Source organism: Orbicella faveolata, unplaced genomic scaffold (genome assembly GCF_042242905.1).
Source record: "Orbicella faveolata isolate gen_17 unplaced genomic scaffold, um_ofav_v1 contig_36, whole genome shotgun sequence".
NCBI lineage: Eukaryota > Metazoa > Cnidaria > Anthozoa > Scleractinia > Merulinidae > Orbicella > Orbicella faveolata.
Window position 1 is genome coordinate 8354160 of NW_028301565.1, and position 21092 is coordinate 8375251.

The window sequence follows — 21092 nt, forward strand, 5'->3', positions numbered from 1 at the left end:
CGTAGATGTAGGCGAAACTTAAATTTTCACCAATATTTTATTTTATTTGTGACCTATTTTAGCTTGTTTTACTTTTTTCCAGTTTTAAGTTTTGATGTATATCTTTAACATCCGCCTTTCTAACGGAGTCTACAATTGAGGAATGTGAGCAATGACAAGAAAAAGAGTTTATTTACCGAGTCCCCAAGTCCTAACTGGAAAGTGCGGACTGTTTTTGACACAAGTTTACAGGTCTTGGTGGCAAGGGCTCCCCACACATCAGTTGCCATCAGATTTCCAACTTCCAGTGAACTTCTTATGAAAGCCCGACGTTCATAGTTCGCGCGTCCTTCTACTGTTATTTCCTGGTGTTTCAGTCATGGTAATACAATTTAGACAGAACCCGATCATGCGTATTCGTTAAAATTCCCTAAGTAGCTCTTATCCTACTGTTGCTATTATTTCAGTTTCTGGAGTAGTGGTTGATTAGCTGTCCGCAGGATCAACCGAAGTTCCTTTTTGTCTTATTTCCAAATTAGTCATTGGCGGTATTTTTTTTTTGTTTTTTGTTTTTTTGAGCCGTTAATGCATTGGTGTTTCACCTTGACTCCATCTTGATACACTAAAAGGAATGTAAAATGAAGAAAGGGTTACTTTTTTGGTTATTTTTTTACGTTTTATAACTTTTGGCCATCGCGCGTGGATCCTTACATCAGCTCACACCACCTGCCTACTGCGCAATTTTATCACTGAATAATCGCGGGCTCATTGAATGAGTTCGCAGTTTAGACGTGTAGACCGACGTGTACGGGCTAAGACGTGTGACTCTCACGTGTGGCTCAAATTTGAGATTTCTCAGCGTCGACGCTTCTATCTTGAAATCTTCGTTGGAAGTAAAGGTATTTGTTTTTTTATGTTTTCTTGTATTTGCAGTTTTTATTTACGTGCACATCACAAGCACTCTTAAATTTGCTTGTTACAGCTTTGTTAGTGATTTGTCGTTTCAAAATCAGGGAATCAGCTGCATACAAAGCTTCATCGAATTATTAAGTCTAAATAACCATACGTTTACGTTCAAGATTTGTTTATTGTACCGCTTTCAGTTCAGCAGCTTCAGGCCGGGCTTTGTTGTCCGCTAAGTGGCGACTGGAACCTTGTTGGACTCTCGTATTCATTTGACTCAATAGCTGTTAACAGTGATCAGACAAAGCTCTTGTTTATAGAGGTGAGTTAAAATATTTTCCAAATTACCTCCTCTTGTAGTCATGATCATGAAGTGATATATAGATAAGTTGTATTTTTCTGAAGTGATATTTTATTTGATAGAGTGAGATGATAGCTTTCGTATTGGCGTAATTTTAATTTTGTTGTGTGGCATGTATTATATTAATTATAGTTTTTACAATAACTGTCTAAAATCTTGCGTGCTGATCGGCTCACTTTGTACAGACAGATACAATTTTAATTTATGAAAGATTTCAAGTTCAACTTTCAGCTGTCAAACTGTCAACTTTTTAACCAATGGAATTTTAGTGACTTTTCTAAGTAGCCAATCAAAAAGCAAGAAGAACTATTGACAACATTCATGTCATTTTGAACAAAATTCACTTATCTTTGTTTAAGGCAAGTTTACGTCGTCTTTTCCCCTCATTTATTTCCGGCATTTGACCATTTTGGGGTCTTGTTATTGTAAAAACAAACTGATGTCAGTTTTTTATGCATTCTCTTATTGATGATAAATTGCGTCATAACATTGTCAAAGTTTACTGTGGAACCACTTGCTTGCGGCTCGTGGTTCCACAGCCACTTTGACAATGTTATGACACAATTTATCATCAATAAGAGGACAGACGCATAAAAAACTGACATCAATTTGTTAAATGTAATAGTTAGTGGTATAACGAGTGTTAACAAATTGACAAAAATGATATCCCACATGTGAGGATTTCAGTTTTGATAACATTTTTGTCCCTTTAACTGCTCTTAAATTTGTTGGTGTATGATCTGGCCAAACATATTCATATCTTCTTCGGAAATCTTCAGAAAACTTCGGAAATCTTTGGAAAATGTTCGGAAATGTTTGTTTGGCCTTTGGACAAATTTTGGAGAATCTTTGGAAAATTACCTTCGGAAAGTGGTCCTGGAAGTCTTCGGAAAATCACCAAAATGTTGTTGTGTATTGTGAGAATTTTATACAATAAAAAGAAAATTACATGGTCACTTGGAGATACAAGTTTCTCTCGATGTGTGGAAAAATATTTCACTCATTCACTGCGCTCACTCCTGAAATATTTTTCAACACCTGAAGGTGAATTTCATATCTCCACGCAGCCATGTAATGTCCTCTACATATGATAACTTCCATGATTTATTACTGAAGATATGCACAGCAACATGGAATCTGTCTTTTTTTATGTAAATTAGAAACAAAAATATTCGTTAATGTGCAATCTATATGTCTGTCTTCCAATGTCACATTAAAGTAAGGTAAAAGGGTAAAATCTGCATACGGGCCAACTGGCTCACCAGACCAGAACTTATCCCAGGTTCTGTAGCATGAAGTGACTAGGAGTATTTTTACTCCCCCCTGGATGGGATTGTGGAGGTGCGGTGGCCTCATAGTTAGTGCACTCCTTTCTGGATCGAGCGGTCCGGATTCGAGCCCAGGCCAGGGACATTGTGTTGTGTTCTTGGGAAAGACACTTTACTCTCACAGCGCCTCTCTCCACCCAGGTGTATAAATGGGTACCGACGAACTTAATGCTGGGGGTAACCCTGCGATGGACTAGCATCCCATCCAGGGGGGAGTAGAAATACTCCTAGTTGCTTCATGCTACAGAAACCGGGATAAGCTCTGGCCTGGTGGGCCACTTGGCTCGTATGCAGACTTTACCTTACCTGGAAGGGATGCCAGTCCATTGCAGGGTTACCCACAACATTAAGTGCACCACTACCCATTTACACACCTGGGTAGAGAGTTGCCAGCAAAAGCATAAGGAGTGAGGCGCCAATGAAAAAAGTTTGGTTGCATTGGCTACCCCAGCAGTCGCAAAGCCGAGCTCTGCTCAATCTCCTGAAAAAGATCAACTTAAACTTTATTAGGTGAGCAAACATTTTCCCTGGCTGCTCTGAGACTATAGAATGCTTGACCTTGGGAAGCATGCAGTATGTAGACATTTAAATGAAAACTGAGAACTTTTAAGTGAATACAGAAATAAGATTGTATTTTACACAGGGGACCCGAACACTACATTAGCAGTAAAAATAAATGTGCTGTTATTTACCTGTGTTCTTGAGTTTTTTTATTCGTTTAGAAGGGATTTGAATGAAGCGAAGGCGGTTTACATTTCAAATGTTATCTTGTCTGCCGCTTTGTAAATGTGACACTCCGATTACATCTCAAGTTTCCATTATCATTGTTAACTATTAATTCTCATCGGGGGAGTGGCAGCACGTTAGAGAAAAGAGAGAAGAGGTGAAACTTGCTGAGAGCTTTCGTCTAGTCTGTGACTACAGTTGAGGTGACCAGCCTGCGTGGATCCTTGCATGGATATGTACAAGTAAACACAAGACAATGAACAGCAGCCCGGCCTTGACTGCAATTTTCACAATGAATTTTGCAAATCTTTCAGCAACAGAACGGAGCAATTTCAGCTTTGCGTAGTGGTGAGCCGACATATATTTTTCATTTTTCTGTTTCGTTTTCCAACTTTTCCAGTTAAACAAAACATAAACATATTTTAGCCAGGAAATCCCTATGTTTTCACGGCTCCTGGCCGCAGTTATCAAAAAGTAAATCAGTGAACCAAATAGCGAATATTTTCCCATTTTGCATTGATATTTGGTTTTTTTCGAAGATTTATACCTAACTGGAGATTTATCTCACGCGAAGACCAGGTAGTCTGTGCGGTACGTTCTGGGCCGGGTCGTTCAAAACTGCAGTTAAACTAACCTCTGATTAAGCCTAATTGTCGATTAAATTTCCAAATCGTGGGTTAGCTAATTGGGGATTAGAAAACAGTTGTTCAAAAGGAGATTAATCCACCGATTAACTAATCTGTGATTAAGGGTAAAGTGGATTATTTTCATTGATTATAATGTATTCTTACGCTATTTAACGTCATAGAATTGCACGAAACTTTTGTTTTCAAATGGCCTCCCCGGCAAATAAACTGCCAGTGAAACTGTGGCCTTGTTTACTCCAACTGTATTGCCGATAACTTGAAGAAAATTGCCATTAGCATGAAATCTTAGTGCTAGCAGCACTTTGGTTTATTGGTTCAAGAGCATGGCCACGCTTCGTTTTCTCCGCAAATCTGCCTCTATGAGCTTTGTGATGTATTCAATGGATGCTCTCCCGAATCTCTAATGAGTCCGAAACTCTTGCCCACTATAAGCGAGTATGTTATGATTATCTCGATAACATTTGTCCAACATGAGGGAGATGAAACAACAAGCTGGACATTTTTGTTCAAGTTTAATCGGCAGATTAGGGAGTTAATCCTCCTCCAGAGGTGTATTAAATTTAACCTACCAATTAGAGTTTGACTAATGCTAATCGGGCTTTGAGCAATGCAATCTAATTGCAGATTAAATTTTAATTGTCCGTTAAGCAATTTAATCCCTGATTAGCACTAATTGCAGTTTTGATCAACCGGACCCTGTTTATTTCTAATGCACGTGGCTGTCAAAGGTAAACAAAAGAGTCTGTCAAGAGAAGAATAGGACCATTTTGATGAAGCTCATGCTCAAAAATTTAAAAGCGCTTCCAGTCAAGTCAAGTGTAGTCACAGATGGGATGAAAAGCTGCATCTAAAAACAACTCGAAAATGAGCTGAAAAAAGGCGCCCAAATAAACAAATTCATTTTCACCTGAATATCAATTGTTTAATCAATCGAGAGGTGAAATTCTAACCGATTATGTTCAGCAACAAAAGAATTAGACACCAAAATAAAACTGACCTCATTTTAGTTTCATCCCTTATCTCTTTTCTCCTTTCTCTCCCCGAACTATTAAAATAGTTAAGGACGGTAATGGAAACTTGAGACGTAGCGTCACATTTACAAAACAGCAGACAAGATAATATTTGAAATGTAAACCGTCTTCGCTTCATTTAAATCCCTTCTAAATGACTAAAAAAAGACACAGGAACACAGATAAATAACAGTACATTTATTTTTACTGCTGATATAGAGTTCGGGTCCTCTGTGAATTTTATTGGTTTTTACTGGTTTTCATTTGAGGTTAGGATAAAACTGCTTATTAGTTACATACACATAACTGTGATGGTCTTTCACCTGCAGTTCAAGTCTACAAAATTCATATAGTCACTTTCATATTTTATTGCATGGCTTGTGTTTTAGCCGATGCAATGATATAACTCTGATTGACTCGAGGTGGCTCCATAGTGTAATCATTTATGGTGTTGCACACGCAAGTGTTATGTTTTGAATGCTGATTTTGCATTTTTTTTTTTTTACACCCAGTCCTCTCAAACTTAGAGGCACGGTGGCCTCATGGTCAGTGCGCTTGACTCCAGATCAAGCAGTCCAGGTTCGAGCCCTGGCTGGGGACATCATGTCGTGTTCTTAGGCCAGACACTTTACTCTCACAGTGCCTCTCTCCACCCAGGTGTATAAATGGGTACCTTCAACCTATAATGCTACCTACCTCACAAACTTATTACATGTAATAAGCAATGATTAAATTTGTTTTACTATAGTCTCTGTTAAAATTTTGGGTTTTAGTCTTGAATTATAAATGCCCCAACTAATGTGTTTTTTACTTTTTTTATGGCTTTATTTGTGATTTTCTTGAATTTCCTTCAGTGAAATCTTCCAAAATTTTTACAGCACATCGCATCCTGCAGGATATGAATTTTAAACATGAATGAAAAAGGGTTTGTACAGCAGTTTTCTTCAATTTTTGCAAATTTATGTCTTTTACTGCTGACAAAAACACTGGTCTTATAGATTTCCCTGAAAAACAAGCTCCAACTAAAGTAAAACATTTACTACCAGTCTGCCAAATTTTATGGAATTTCACTGTAGGAAATGCAGGAAAATTCACTGTCAGTTGTGCTTTTTATGTTCATTTTGACGCCATAAAATATCAAAAAACACTGATGTTTTCCTTCAAGCGCATGCAGATTACTTGAGCTTTCATCCTTACTGCGTGCAATCGTAAAACTACAGGGAGCCACCTTAATTTTAGGGCATTATTCTGCTGTTATGCTCACAGGCTGACTACGTGGCTAGCCACCCAATCCATCTTCCCTAAATCTGCCCCTGACACTTTCTGTTGTTCCAGTAAATTTGCTTGGCTACTGACCAAGTGAGTAGGAATGCCCTATAAAAGTGTTTTCCACCTGCATGTACACTTTCATGTGCATCAAAATCATTTTTGTATGAAAAGTTTTGAATGAGGACATGTTTTAAACTGAGGCAAAGGCAACTCAGAAATGGCCTTTTAGTTGGTAATACAAATCATAGGAATGTGTGGTTTTATGGGCTAAATTGACTTTAGAGACAAATGTGCAAATGCTTTTATCTTGGTTGAAATATTTCTTTAGCAAACATTTCACCACCATTCTGTGTACTCTCAATGATCATCTCAAATGGAGCTCATCTTTCTTTGTTTTTATAAGACCCGTCATGGGTTTTTTCTTGGTTTCTTTGTGTAACAAATGTCTTAGTAAGTTGGAATAATGTTCGTGCCCAGTGGCCCATCAGGCTGGCACTTACCGGTATCTCCAGTTTCCATTACTAGCATATAGTGACTAGGAGTATTTCTACTCCTCCCTGAATAGGATAAATTTATCTGATTATAGACGGTTATCCTGAAGCAAGGCAACCTACGGTTAGGAAACTTCATTAAGTAGGAAAATAAATGTCTTGTGAAGTGGGAAATACTATAAGTCTGAAATTTTGAAAATTTTGATACAAAAGCTCTTGTTGATTCATAAAAGCACGTTTATTATGCAGTACATAAAAACTACATTGTAGACGAACTGTTGCACTAGTAAAAGAATACAAGCTGATTTTTTTCCAACAGTTACTAAATACTTGTTTCCAGTGAAATCTTTATTGACAAATAAAATAAATTTACTGACAGATAAAATAAATTGGCAATGTAACAAGTTATTTGAAAGAGACACTGCATGCATGCTAAGGAAGTAGCTGGGCCATGAAAAGAAAAGTAAGCCAACTTGAACAGTTAGTATACTATAATAAGCAGCTCCACATGAAAGTACAGTTCATTAGCTTTCATTTGAATGGTCACGCACTAGGGTATCATCCACAGACTCAAAAGTTCCTTCGCGAAAGTACTTGTCAGTAACAGCTTTGAACATTTATATTGTTTAACGCTTGGGTTTTGTCCTTAGTCAAAAAAGTTTAAAACATCTTACGCTGCGTCATAATAATATTGTTTGATTGCTGTCATTTCAGTGGTAAAGGTCGTCACACACAAGGGGACTTGTTGCGGGCACCTGAAGCTGAGAGAAACCCCCTGTATTTTGGCATAAAAATGTGATAAAGCGGACACAGTTTGAACAAGCAGTGCACACATTGCAACGTTAAAATTGTTGTCATTTTGTCCCTACTTCATGGCGCACGAATTCAAACCAGCTGAATTTCATGCAAGAGAAATCTTTTTTGCAAAAACAGGCATGCCACTCGTGGAAAATTGGCCCTCCATCATGACCTCGCTACATGTTTCACGCAACATGCTCCCCTGGTGTGTGCCGGACTTTATACCCAAGGGAAACATTGCATTACCTAAGCTTTGACTTTAGGAAGGATATATTTAATTCAGAAATACACGAGTATAGTTCCAAAGTAGTTCAATTTCTACGTTTTTAATTTTTTTTTTTTTGCAGTCATCTGTTTACATGTAATATATTCATCATTGCTTCTTTAGAAGTGTAAGATAAGGAAGGTTTCTCACGAGTTTAAAAGAATGTGACAGACTTCTTGTTATTCTTTTAGATGAAGCAGATCGTGGTTTAGTAAAGATAATCGGCTTTGTAAAGCTGATAATTTTGGATGTTTCTCTCTAAACCAGTTTTTTTTTTTATTGATTTCAAATGATTGACAAGTCTCTTCAAAATGACGCAAGTGTCCATTGTGAGTGAACCATATTTAAACAGAGCAGTTTGCATTTACATTCCTGTTGGAGCCGGTTGACTGCACAAATTTGCATTCCTCAGAGTTGTTTCAAAAGCTAGTGATCTTGGCTTGGGTTGTGTTTTGTGATGCGCTAAGCGACCTGGAGATTGAAGGTGTAGGGGCATCTAAATTATTGCTTCTTTGCTTTGTGCTAATTATTTGTGAGTTGAGACGCTTAATCTTCTAGTTTCAGACTTGTGAAGGTTGTGGTTTTCTACAATTTTCCTGCACATAACGTATTTTAAAATTCATGTTTTCTGTCTTATGAAAATTCAACACGACGGCGAGTTGGTCACCCGCTCTCGGACGTGTTTCAAATGTCTCTCCTTTCTTTCACACCAGCCACACCTTGGGTGATTTCCAATTGCAGCAAAGGAGACTGACCCAGCCTGCGTGCTTTCGTCGACAGTTTTATCAAGGCAGCGATTGATTTGTAAGTAATATCACAAAGTCTTGTTTTTAAGCACTAATCAGTCGATTAGTGCACGGTACACGCTAATGTTGTAATTGATCGTTCGGCGATCGAAGACGGCTCTTCAATTAATTACTTATTTAAACCCATCGTCTGTTGCTGTCGCTGTATTGCTAGTCAAAGGTTTAATTCTGTGCGTTTTTAACGGACCTGTTTTGAACGTATTCGTGTGCAACATTCTTAAATTCTGGGTTCTTCTGGTAGGCGCTGTTACAAAGAGCGCACGGTCGCCATACCACGGCAAGCCCAAAGCGAGTCTTTAACATATAAGTTCCAAACTCTTATTTTTTTTTGTGTGTGGGTAATTTGTTTAGCTCAATGCATTCCGCAAAAGCTTGAACGTTCAGTGACTTCTAAGAAGACTACTGTTATTCTCTCTACATGTTAGTTATTAGGACGTGGGTGTTGTTTATTTATCCACATCAGAAAGCTAGTTCGAATTTGTAGAATTACAACAGAAAACGTGTTGAAATATTAAACGGATTACGAAGGTCTTTTTTTTTTTTCACACCATAAATCCCTCGTAAATATGGTTTCATTGATACTTTATATAACAAGCACTGGAAAGTCTGGAACGTGTGTGGAACGTCACGGATTTCCTATTTGTTTGTTTTTTCTAATTTCGCACAAGGATGCATGTATTGAAGGCTGCTAGATTTTGAAGGTTACAGTCAATAGCCCAATGTCAGAGGTTACTGTTGTTGTAATCATTTTGCACACATCCCTTCGCCGCGCAAACAGTCTTTTTAGCATTTACACAAGAGAAAATGTCGAAAGAAGTGTGCTGCACTATGGTTCCATGATGTTTTCATACGTTCACGGTCTTTGGGAAATTTCCGCCAAGGTTTGCCAAAATTTGTCAGGGTGTTAAGAAGATAAGAAAGAAAATTGTTGTAATTGTTGTGTCTACCATTGTAATCCTTCAGCTAATATTAAAAGAAAATATTTAAAGCGTTATAATTTATAGAGGGATAAAGTGAAGTTTGGCTCAGCGGAGAAAACCATTTTAATGTAAAGCTGGAAATGTTAACTCTCCTGACTTGTTACCATACATTTATATTCTGGTTAGTTTTGAGAATTTGGCAGTACATCGTTATGAAAACCTCTTGGAAGGGAAACGAATGATCGCCTGCACAGCTCCGTATCACAGCAACGTGATGTTTACAGTCAAGATTTATCGCTCAGTGTTGTTTTACTTGTGCGGTCCGCATGCTTGGACTTGAAATTTCGCCAACATTGAAATTTTTTTAGGACGCTTGTCTTGTTTTCAAAGCCGAGATAAATCTTATCTCGCTAGATAAAGCACCATAACATTTCCAAGAGTTTCCTTTGCGTCGTTGGCGAGAATTCAGAAATGTCTCTGATACTGACAACCGAATTTTCAAACATTTTGTCTGCTACACTTAAGGCAAGGAAATTTTTCTTTTCTTAATTATAGTAAATGACTGTCCTCCAATATGCAAAGAAGTCAGATCGATTTTATTGGGGTTTCCTGATTTGCAAATGACGCGAATTTAATTTAGCTTTTTGTCGAAAATATGTAAGTAGTGTTTGGGTCGAGGTAAATTCTCTCTCTCTTTATACAAGATTTGAAAACGCCACTGCAGGTACACATGTATGCAAATCAATTATTAAAGAGTTTCTGTTTCGAGCCGCCTTGTATAAATAAACATCAAAATTCATGGAAATTAGCTACAGAAAGACATTCGTTCAGCTGCTAAAAATTATCGAGGATTGCGTTACGGAAATGGACCAATGACGAGGCTTGTTCTTTCACCAATCTGTCTTTCACAAGCCCATTTCTTCGCGTGTTGCACACTTGATCAGTGTGAGGAAAACCGAAACGACACAAAGGTATGATTCTCATAGTGGTAGGTCATTTATTTTGTAGTTACAAGGATGAAAAGAGCCATGTTCAGCGATGATTTGTTTTCATGGTGTCGCGGTATCTTTTACGATTTACACAAAGGTAGCGTTACCATCGACTAGTCTTCCCTATTCTTTGCTTTCGATCCACAACTAATTATTTCACTTTGAACTTTGTGTTACGCACTGTAATCAAGGGGAACGTTGTTCAGAGGGGTCAGAGAATCAGAAAAGGACAGAAAATTGTTCCTTGCCATGATACGTCAGCAAATTACCCACTGCTATATTTCGCTTCGTCATTGATGTAATAAACGTTCGAAAATTGCATCACGCATAGAAATCGAGAGCGAATAATCTAAGAATCTGCTAGTTGTTCAAATTTATCGTAATCCTCTTCTCAGACACTTCGAAAACGCAAAGAATCGGCCACCATTTTGTTAGCAAGCGCACACTGTTAGGTTATTCAACGGGCTGCCGGTCATTTAGCCACAGCGTATTCACCACCTTCAATAAAATAGACCGTGAGTGGTGTAACCAATAAGAGAACGACATTCGTGATAGAACGCTAATAGATTTATACTAGTACAAGTTGCACTTCTTAAATCGAGATCAACTTGTTGCGGTTCTTTGAGAATCTAAATGCAAAATTAAATATAACGTGGGTATTTTATCCGTATTACTCGACGTGGCATGTAATATTCCGCTCATCTCCCCTTATATGGCTCGGCAATATGTCATGCAACACCGAAGTGTCTATAAGTGGTTTGCAAGGCGCGGGTTTTAGGTTTCGATCTTCGCTTTGGATTTGGAGTTAGTACCTCTTTCCTTGTCGCCTCGAGAAGACAAAGCCATAAATGCGGTGTAACTCTTTCCGATTTTTAGTCGCTTATCCAAGGGCGCGGGTATTCGACAATGTTTATAAGGGAAGGAACGAGGTTGGAGGTTGGAGTGCTACCCCGGGGTAGCTGACTTTTGGATCATTTTCTGTAATCTAACTCTGAATTCGACCTGGTGTTAAGGTTCATTATTTTATTAATCTTAGTTTCCTAGTAGGAGATGTGTTCACTTGTAGACACCACTTTTCCTCTCGGGTATTTTTTAGAGTGAAACAATAATTTTAATTATCTACAGATTTTTTCTCCATCAGAGAAGGATTCGCTTTTCCCTCCCCCCTCCCCCCTAGACAGCGGACCCCTCCCCATACAGCGGGAAAGTAGAGGCCACAGTTCGGACATGGAGCTTGGTTATAAACGTATATCACAGTAGTCCTTAGTTATGCCAAGACAACAGTCCGTTTTCTAATTTTTAAACCCACTTTCTTTTTAAAACCATTTTTTTCTTGTAATCTTTTTTCAACAGTGGTAACCAACCATGTGCCAGGAACATCATTGTGACTGCTGCTCAGATGAATTACCAGAAGACTCGTGTGCATGCGTCGATTGTTACCATGGCGACGAAGACTCCGAAGATTTTAATTATTTCTCGCCAACTGTGAAATGGTATGGCATCGCAAATCCGACAGATATCTGTCCATCAAAGAAACGTTGTTTCGACAGTTGGGAAAATGATTGTAATGAGAAAAAGCAGACCGACCCATGCCCTCCAGCTCCTTGTGCAAAACAGTCCAGCAGTTCTTTCGACAGTGGGAAAGGTGTGTGTAGTGGAGAAAACCAACCCAGCACAAACCCTTCTTCTTGCGCGAGACAGCCATGTGACGAGGCGACTGACCCTTGTCGCGATGAGTCGAGCTGCAAAAGCAATTGCTGCTCTGAAATTATTGACGAAGAAGAAAGAGGTAGATTTCAGCCAAGCGAGTGCAACTCTCCGGAAAAGACACAGCAACAGAAAGAAGATGTATGCTGCGACAAATCATCGCGGCCACGAGGTCAGGATGCTGCCGCTTTGGAATCGCCTTCATGTGGAGTCTGTTGTTCCGGAAACGAAACGTCACGCAGTGAGACGAGTGAGGCAGCTGATCCTTTGAGAAGAACCCCCCCTGACTGCTGTGAAGAGATATGCAGAGATGACTGCTGCAGTCCTTGTCAGTCAACATGCAACTGTCCAGATGAGGACACTGGGAGACCGTCCAGTTCAGCTGCTGCAAGCTCAGTTTCTACTTGCTGTGATACCGGAAGCTCTTGTCAGAGTCCTTGTGGTCAGGGCAAACTCCCTGATGGTAAATGTCAGTCACGCAATCCAGCTATAACCTTCAGCTGTTCGCCACACGAAGACAGGTGCTGTGACAGTAAACGCTGTAATGGATCCACGAGCAAGTTATCTGCAAATTCCTGCTGCGAGAAAAATCAGCTCACCATATCAATTGAAGACTTTTTCCCTCAGAGTAAATCCGGAAGCAGAATCTCAATGACCGACTGCAGCGGTTTTTACCCGACCACCCCTCCCACATCACCGCGAAGTCTTCCGGAAAGTGACAGCGCTGGCGGGACGAAACCAGTTGTACGCGAAAGGACAACCAAACTGCGAGTCCAGAACATCTGCTGTCCGATGGAAAGTATGCTCGTTCAAGACTCCCTAGAGCCATTGGAAGGCGTCGTGTCAATCGCAGTCAATGTCATCGGTCGCGTTGTATACGTTCGTCACGACCCGGAAGTGACGTCAGCCACCGAGTTGGTCAATACACTCAACCGCGTGCACCTGGGAGCGAGCATCATGGAAAGCGGATCTCGCCAGCATGGAAAGGACAGTGAAAAGATGCCTCTTTCCTTGTCGTTGCTTTTAGTTTACCTTTTGATCCAAACCATTCTTTTAATGGTAGGCGTTGTAGCATTCTTTGCTGAGACGTCCTGGTATCAGTGGGTGGCAATTGCAGAAATTGTCTTTGGCATTGCCCCAGTGCTGATGAAAGCATATGTCTCCATCAAGACCTGCAGTGTTGACATCAATATGCTCATTCTCATTGCCATAGCAGGAACGCTGGCCATTCGGGAGTGGCTCGAGGGCGCCGCTGTAGTGTACATATTTTCCTTCGCCGAAGCACTGCAGGAGTTTTGCATGTACAAAGTTCAGCGGACTCTCTCGGGGCTAATGCTCAAAGCACCTCAAGTGGCGATATTGGCTAGTACCGGCGAATGTGTCCCAGTGAAAGAAGTTACCATAGGAACGGCTATCGCCATTAGACCAGGAGAACTTATTCCACTGGATGGCGAGGTCGTGAAGGGGAGAGCTGCTGTAGACGAGAGTTCTGTTTCAGGCGAATCTGTTCCTGTTGAAAAAACAGTGGGTTCTAAGGTCTCTAGTGGAACAGTCAATCAAAATGGATACCTAGAGGTGAAGACTACATCTGACTCGACCACCTCTACAGTCTCCAAGGTGGCACAACTAGTCCAAGAAGCCCAAACTGGTTCAGCAAGGACCGAAGTTGCCATAAACCGGTTTGCAAAGTATTATACTCCAGCAGTGGTCATATTAGCCGCATTAGTGTTCGTTATTCCAGCCATCCTTGGTGCTGCAGGTGTGGGAACTTACTCACAAGAGCTTATAGAATGGGGTCGACGAGCGCTCGTTCTTCTGGTCATAGCGTGTCCCTGCGCACTGGTCATGTCCACCCCGATTGCTATTGTCTGTAGCATCACTGCGGCTGCACGGAAAGGAGCTCTGATTAAAGGAGGAGTCCACCTTGAGACTCTGGCTCAGCTAAAAGTTCTTGCCTTTGATAAAACTGGAACTCTGACCGAAGGGAAGTTTCAGGTCGTCGATATTGTATGTGCCTTTGGTGTGCATGAACGAGCTACGTTACGCCTAGCTGCCGCACTTGAAAGCAAATCCAGTCATCCTCTGGCGGCCGCCATAGTTAATGAATTTGCGGGTTGTGTTGCGGAAATGGTCAAGTCACAAAGTGTTACTTTACCGGAAGTGTCACGTTTCAAACTTCGCGAAGGGCTAGGTATTGCCGGTGTCGTGGATGGTCATCTTGTCCAGATTGGGAACTTTGAATTCCTTCATCGCATTTGCGGCAAAGAGCTGAACACATACATGGAGAACAAATACATCACTTGGAGCAACGAAAGCAAAACCGTGATCTTCGTGTGTGTAGACGGTAAGCTGGCTATGATGATAGCTCTTGCTGACACCATCAGACCCAACAGTCTTGCTGCTCTTGATCGGCTGCGAAGGGTTCGCATCCAGACTGCCATGATCACAGGGGACAACTCGCGCACAGCCTTGGCCGTGAAGAGTAAATTAGGCCTGGACGAGTGTATTGCCGAGATGAAACCGCAGGACAAACTATCGTGGATCAAGGAGAGACAGGATGGGACGCAAGAGACTGAGTGCGAGGTGCTTTACGATGATCAGGAATCCACAAGGCGTTTCTTACCTAGTCGCTGTTCACGTCGCCGCTACATTACAGTCAGATCACGTAGCAGCAAGAAAAGCATTGTGGGTATGGTGGGTGATGGTGTCAACGATGGTCCAGCTCTGGCCGCGGCGAATATCGGGATTGCAATGGGCGCTGGAGGGACAGCTTTAGCAGTGGAGGCGGCAGATGTGGCATTGATGAGTAACAACTTGGCTAAAATACCAGAGCTGGTGGAACTTGGGCGATACTGTCGTCTTATTATGGCAGAAAACATCTCGTTGTCCGTCGTTCTTAAGCTGGGCATAGTCATTGCAGCACTGTTAGGGAAGGCCATGCTGTGGATGGCTGTTCTGGCAGATGTACTTGGATTGCTGTTTGTGGTATTGAATGGTTTGAGGCCGTTATGGTGGAAGACTGCCAAGAAGGATGAAGCTAAAACCACGGATGTTGAACTCGCGTTTGCTAAAAGCGCCCGGCCACTCTACTCTTACGAGTCTTACGTGTAGGAAAGGATTTCGACGTTCACGGGAAAGGTCGAGGTTTAGTTGTTCGTCGTTTCTATTCACTTTCTTGTTTTAAACTTTGTTTAGAGTACCATAACATAACACAAGCTCCTGAAAGAAACCTTAAATTTCAACCGTTTAAAAGTTCATTTCATCAAGTACTCATTCTGTCAACTTAGCGATTACTGGGACTGTGGCCAATGGTCGTCGCCTTCCCGAATAATTTACGATGAACATTGGCCAATCAGGGACGAGCACTCTCGTACATTTCCGAACGTGGTGACGTCAGCACGTCATTTGTAAGAACTGCTCATATTACAAGGCAACCTTCCATGGACAACCGCTGTCCAAGAACAGGGTGCAAATTGTTTCTGACTTGTTCTGAGGTGTATTAAACGCTGTACAATGTAGTTCGTTGTTTCCTATCGCCACATGTGTATAACGCTCAACTATGAAAGGTAGTTAGCTCAGGGAACTTTGAGTATCAAACAAGTGTTTGGGGTGTTATGATTATCAAGATTAATTATTGAGATAGGAATGATTCTTATCGGTAGCATTTAAATTTCACCGATCAGGAAATCATTTTTTAGATAGTTACTGGTTAATATATTTAAGATATATTCTGTAAAAACAAGAAGAACAACGAAAAAGAAAAACAAAACATAATGATATTTTTGGATTTTTCAGTTTGGATCAAGATTTAAATATTGGGCTTTAAATTTGGAAAATCAGTTCATGGGTCAGTCTAGTACTACTCCACTAGACTCATTTTAAAGAGTGAAATTATATTCATAAATCAACATTTACTTCTATCCAAAAGAGTCTTCATCTTATGGTCTTGACATGATTCTGTGTTTTGCAGTGTTTCACGTCTTAGATATAACGTTAATATGTGCACAAATACGTAATTACTATAATCTGTCTACTCCGAACTGTTAGCTAGAAATCAATGGAATTTGTTTCCAGGCTCTTTTTATGTGTGCGATGTATTTTGTTAGGTTTGTCATCGAGGGTAGCATGCAGAGAGAGCCTGGGGATGAACTCTCGCCAGGTTATCTAATTAGAATTCTAACCTGACTCCTAGGCTTAGAAGAATAACACAAAAGAAAGTACATTGAGGTTGAAAGATGAATAACAATTTCTTTTGTTTTATGTCTTTCAGGCCTAGGGCTAAACTCGAAATTGGCCTATTGTGAATCAGACCTTTTCAGATCTTGTAGTGGTATCTTCGTGTATTTTCGTGCATAGTTTAATTGCGTCTTAGAAATTCCATTACACATGACTTTTCTCAAGATGAAATAAATCAATGAGATGATTTTGAATGAAGTAGTGCTGGGCTGCCGAACATATAGAACTCAACTCAACTCAAATATGCCGTGCAAGAAAAATTCTACCAGAATGCCTAAAATAGCGTTTTTGAGGTTTCGAAGATTTGAATTTCTCCTGGGAGAATTACCACGGGCACGGGGGCGTAGCTAGTTAGGGGGGTGGGGGAGTCCTGCGGTGCCGTGAGCCCCTAGACTTTCTGAAAAGTCCTTCGTCTTGTTTATTCAGTACCCGCCGGACGAAGGACTTTTCCTGCTTGATTGCCGCCAATTTTAGCGACCCAAAAACGGGTCGCTGCGCTTCAACCAATCAGAGGTCCCCTGGATACCCCTTGGGGACCGAATTGTCAAATTTTGCGCAACGAAACGTGACTTGCGGTTAAATTCAATACGGGGTCGATTGCGAAAGCTATTAACGAAGCTTCAAAGGCCATGGGATAGCATGTATTGCGTGACTACCAGAAGAAAACAGTGAAAGCATATCTGTCTGGAAGAGATGTGTTTGCTTCTGCACCAACCGGAGCTGGGAAAAGTTTGACTTTCGAGCTAGCTCCGTATGCGTTTGATTGTTTGAATGGAGATCATGCGAATAGCAACTCCATCGTCTTGGTGGTGGTTCCGTTTATTTCCCTGATGAAAGATCAGGGAGACGACTGTTCTGAACAACAGTTACAGTACATTTTAGATCTTAAAGTTAAACTGGAAGTCCGGAGGCGATTCTCAACAACTATCGCCACGCTCGCTCGGCCGCTTCGCGACCTTATAAACGGTCGCCTCGCGGCCTAACATATTCTACCCTGAAATTCATGAGGTCGACTTGTGGCAAGTCTAGTGAGCCCCTGTTGTAAGTCTTTTTTAAGCAAACAACCTACAACAGGGGGCGAAAACGACATGACAATCTAGTGAATACCCTCATTTTGACACAGTGTGACCAACCCCCCTTGAAAAATCCTGGCTAGGCACCTGGGTCATCCCTACTTTGTCATGTACCGAGCAACATCACTTAACCCTACCAGCTACACAGGTTTGGTTGCATCAAAAAACAGTAAATCAGAGGGGGGTCATTGTATTACTATCAAATCCCACCAGTCTCCCTCCCCCTCCCCAAAAACTAAACGGTTCCCACTCCCTTATGTATCAAGGGTATACGTTCAGGCACTGCTTCCACTCGCGAAGATGAGTGAAAGGTGACACAAAATAATAAACACTGTCGCGCGCTTGGCATCCATGACAGCAAACATTGAAGAAAAATTAATTTGTCTCCAGAGTCACCTTTTCTTCGTGCTTAGGCCCCCTCGGCTCTGAGACACGTCTGGGGACGAGAAAGCCCTTGGCACCAGACGTCCTCAAAAAGGAATAACTAAGTGTCCATGTTGAGACTGTTGATGTGAGAATAGGACATCCTCAAGTGAACTCAACCAAAAACTGATTATTCACCCCGATCAATTTATTCAACTTAACTCAAATCTTCTTTTTTGGGTTAAAAAGCCGGATTGTAGTGCCGGCACTGTTTTGCATAGACTTAATGGGCAGGCCATCAATGTTATGCCTTCCTTATCGTTTGCGGTAACTTATGATCTGTTTAGGTCGGCATAACAACCAACAGCGATGTCGTTGTCCCAAAACAGAAGCAAAGAATTAAAATTTTGCCTCGCTGATAAGTTATTCAGAAGCGTATCTAAATGAAATATTTATTTTTCTATCAACTGAGCACCCCTATATATATCTTTTTTAAAAGAATGAAATAAAGATCTGGTTGCTTCTCCGCTACAGGAACGAATAAATGTGAAGGAACAAATTTGTCAATGCAGCTGTTGATAACTTTGTTTTTAAAAGAAATTTCATCAAGACCAGCGCTTGCATTGTTGACAAAAATAGAAAATTGCCAGCTTAAATACACACGAAACAAGACAACCAGTGTAAAAATCAGATTTGGACATGCCGTCACTCTAAAACGTTATGCTTCATAATATGGTTGGATCTTTTTTTCTTTTTGACGAAAAATCGTTACGAAATATAACTGGAGGCAGAGGTGATAACTTTCACGGAAGTTCTGCTCAGTGTCTTTTATTTAATCTATTTTAAGAACAAGCGTATTAACTATATTTGCAAGATAGATTACTGGAAGAAAACCGGAACAGTTTCGTCGTTTTCCTTGTACTAATAAAACCGAAGTAGTGCAATTGGTTTTCTTAATCAATCGGGCTCTGACAGCGCGCAAAATTTTCAAGGCTTGTGGAAATGTATAATTTCAGAAAAGGACGAAAACAACAGCCCGCTGACGCAGCGTGTTTTGCGTGGGAGGATGCAAAATTTTGTCACACATCCCAGCATGAAGTTCGGGGGTTTTTTAACAAAAAGGGAAAACACCAATGTTTTAAAAAGGCGTCTGAAGATGTTAGTTCTTTATTAACTCAAACATGTTCAGAAAAAGATTACGGAAGAGTCCAGTTTTACATTAAGGACTGCTATTTTAACATCAGGGAAAGCTTGCGTTGAATGTGTAATTTCCCATACGAGATCTTTCTTATTAATGCCCCTCTATGTATAAAAGAGAGCCCTTTCTCGATCAGTGGTTTGAAATGAAAAACAGTGATGTGTGTTTTCCACTTCGGGAAGAGCTAAAAACAAAAAGGCCCCTGCCGGTCATCTTTGGTGTCGCCGACAAAAAGGCATTTCATTATCTGGAACTACAATTTAACTTTCAAATATCATTGTTCAATTTTTCCTTACATCTGATCAATACCTTTTTTTCGCAAATTTTTCTATGCTTCAATGGTCACTGCCCAAGGAAATATAATTATGGCATTACGATAATCTTCTTCGAAGAATGTTTTCACTTGAGAGCAATTTTTAATTATTACTATTTAAAAAAAATGGGATTTCAAGAATTATTGGAAGATCCAAAAGGAAACCATAAACCATTTTATTTCTATCTGTGGTGCGCGCATCAAAATCCCCTCTACCAACTACACGGCAGAATAGAGCATCACTCTAAGGGTCTCATCTTCAGAAAGAGCTTTTAATGACATAATTTGAGTTCTGTATTTCGCAACTACAAATTCTTATCTAACACTAAAAGATTTTTTGACAGTGAAAGAGACATCTTTCATCGAAGACAGCAATGCCACAAAGGCAGAATGTTCCAGCAAATATCCGGTGCTATTAGAAAAGTCAGCAAAGTAGCGAATAGTCTTCAGGTTCGTAAATTAAATCCCAAGTGTTGTTGACCAGGAAATCAGCTGTCATTTTGAAGCAATTTCACAAGATCTCAGTCGAATAATTTTTAGTTTCGTCTTGACGAAGAACCATGGTTAAAACGTTGGTTCAAACTGTATCTGTAGTAGACAGCACTGTTCGATCCAGTCTTTCTGTGTATAAATTATTCGTGTTCAACCAAGCTGTAAGATTTCGCAGTCAGCACGGCCGTTATCCAGTCATTTCTCTCAGCTTCAGTACTGCAACTTACAATGTAAGATTCTTTGTTATTCGCTCGAAGGCGCAAACCAAATTTTTTCCGTCGAAAACCGAAATCCTCGGCCATCAGCGAAACGATATCCAAAATCCGAATGATTTTTGCCGAAACAGACTCTTCGCTCTTCTCCTTCAATAAATATAATTTGTCCTCGGACAGAATGAAATACCTTCTCTTCCAACGGCGTTTCAACGGAGTCGACTTGCTCTGTTTCCAAATGTAGCCTTCTTTAATCAATGGATCTTCATTGCTGGTGAATTTTTCTGAGTATCCTGGACGGCGAAAACGCCAGCTTGCAGAAAATGGAACGATGCGAGGAAAACGTAACTTTCCAAACAATCTTAAGAACCCCATCGACAGAACGAATATTTCATCCGATAGTAAAAAAAAATTAATACCGTCGTGGGAGTGAGACTCTCTCTTCGTTCATTCAACTACTGCATTCCAGGCCTAGTTGAAAACAGAGAACTTCTACGTAAGGGAATGAATGGACTAGGAATTCTTCACGAAATATTCGTTGTTCTGAAGGATTATTCCATTATATACCGTGTAAAATGCATATGTATCCTCACTCGCTAAGCCTTAATATTTCATGTCCAGCCACCCACGCGTCAAAATACAATTAAAATTTGAGAAGCCAGTTCGGCGAGGTGACTCGCGCTGATTGTTGGGTAACCAGTGAAAAACAGCTGTTTGATCTTAACAAATTTCGAAATCTTGGAAAAATTGCTCACATACACTCGTCGCATAATACAAAACTAGCACCAAATAGCAAAATTTTCGACATTCTCGGATTCAGTGTGCGTTTTCAGTGAAATATGTGTTCTTATCACACAACTGGGAGACAAATTAGATTCGACAGAATGACGTCATCTGCTTACACTACAGCCGCTCTGCGAACAAAGACATTGAGCAATACTCGTTAGGCAGATAATAGAAGTAGCGGCGTGAGAAACGCTGACGTCGAATTTTCAATTTGCGTTTC

The 21092-nt window shown here is 40.5% G+C and overlaps 1 protein-coding gene across 5 annotated transcripts; it reads left to right on the forward strand.

The window, feature by feature from the left end:
* Positions 1 to 481: 481 nt before the first annotated feature.
* Positions 482 to 16629, forward strand: LOC110042932 (uncharacterized). 5 transcript variants are annotated; one of them, XM_020748317.2, is made up of 4 exons: positions 483 to 878; positions 1083 to 1204; positions 8491 to 8581; positions 11846 to 16629. In XM_020748317.2, the coding sequence occupies exon 4, from the start codon at positions 11858 to 11860 to the stop codon at positions 15308 to 15310; it is 3453 nt and encodes a 1150-aa protein (XP_020603976.1). In that variant the 5' UTR covers positions 483 to 878; positions 1083 to 1204; positions 8491 to 8581; positions 11846 to 11857; the 3' UTR covers positions 15311 to 16629. The 5 variants fall into 5 exon arrangements, with proteins under 5 accessions (XP_020603978.1, XP_020603976.1, XP_020603977.1 ...); XM_020748319.2 differs by lacking the exon at positions 8491 to 8581 and having other exon boundaries at positions 482 to 878; XM_020748318.2 differs by lacking the exons at positions 483 to 878; positions 1083 to 1204 and adding an exon at positions 7584 to 8309.
* Positions 16630 to 21092: the final 4463 nt, after the last annotated feature.

Coding starts and splice junctions, on each gene's coding strand:
- LOC110042932 (XM_020748319.2), top strand. CDS start 11,858: ATGTGCCAGGAACATCATTGTGACTGCTGCTCAGATGAATTACCAGAA.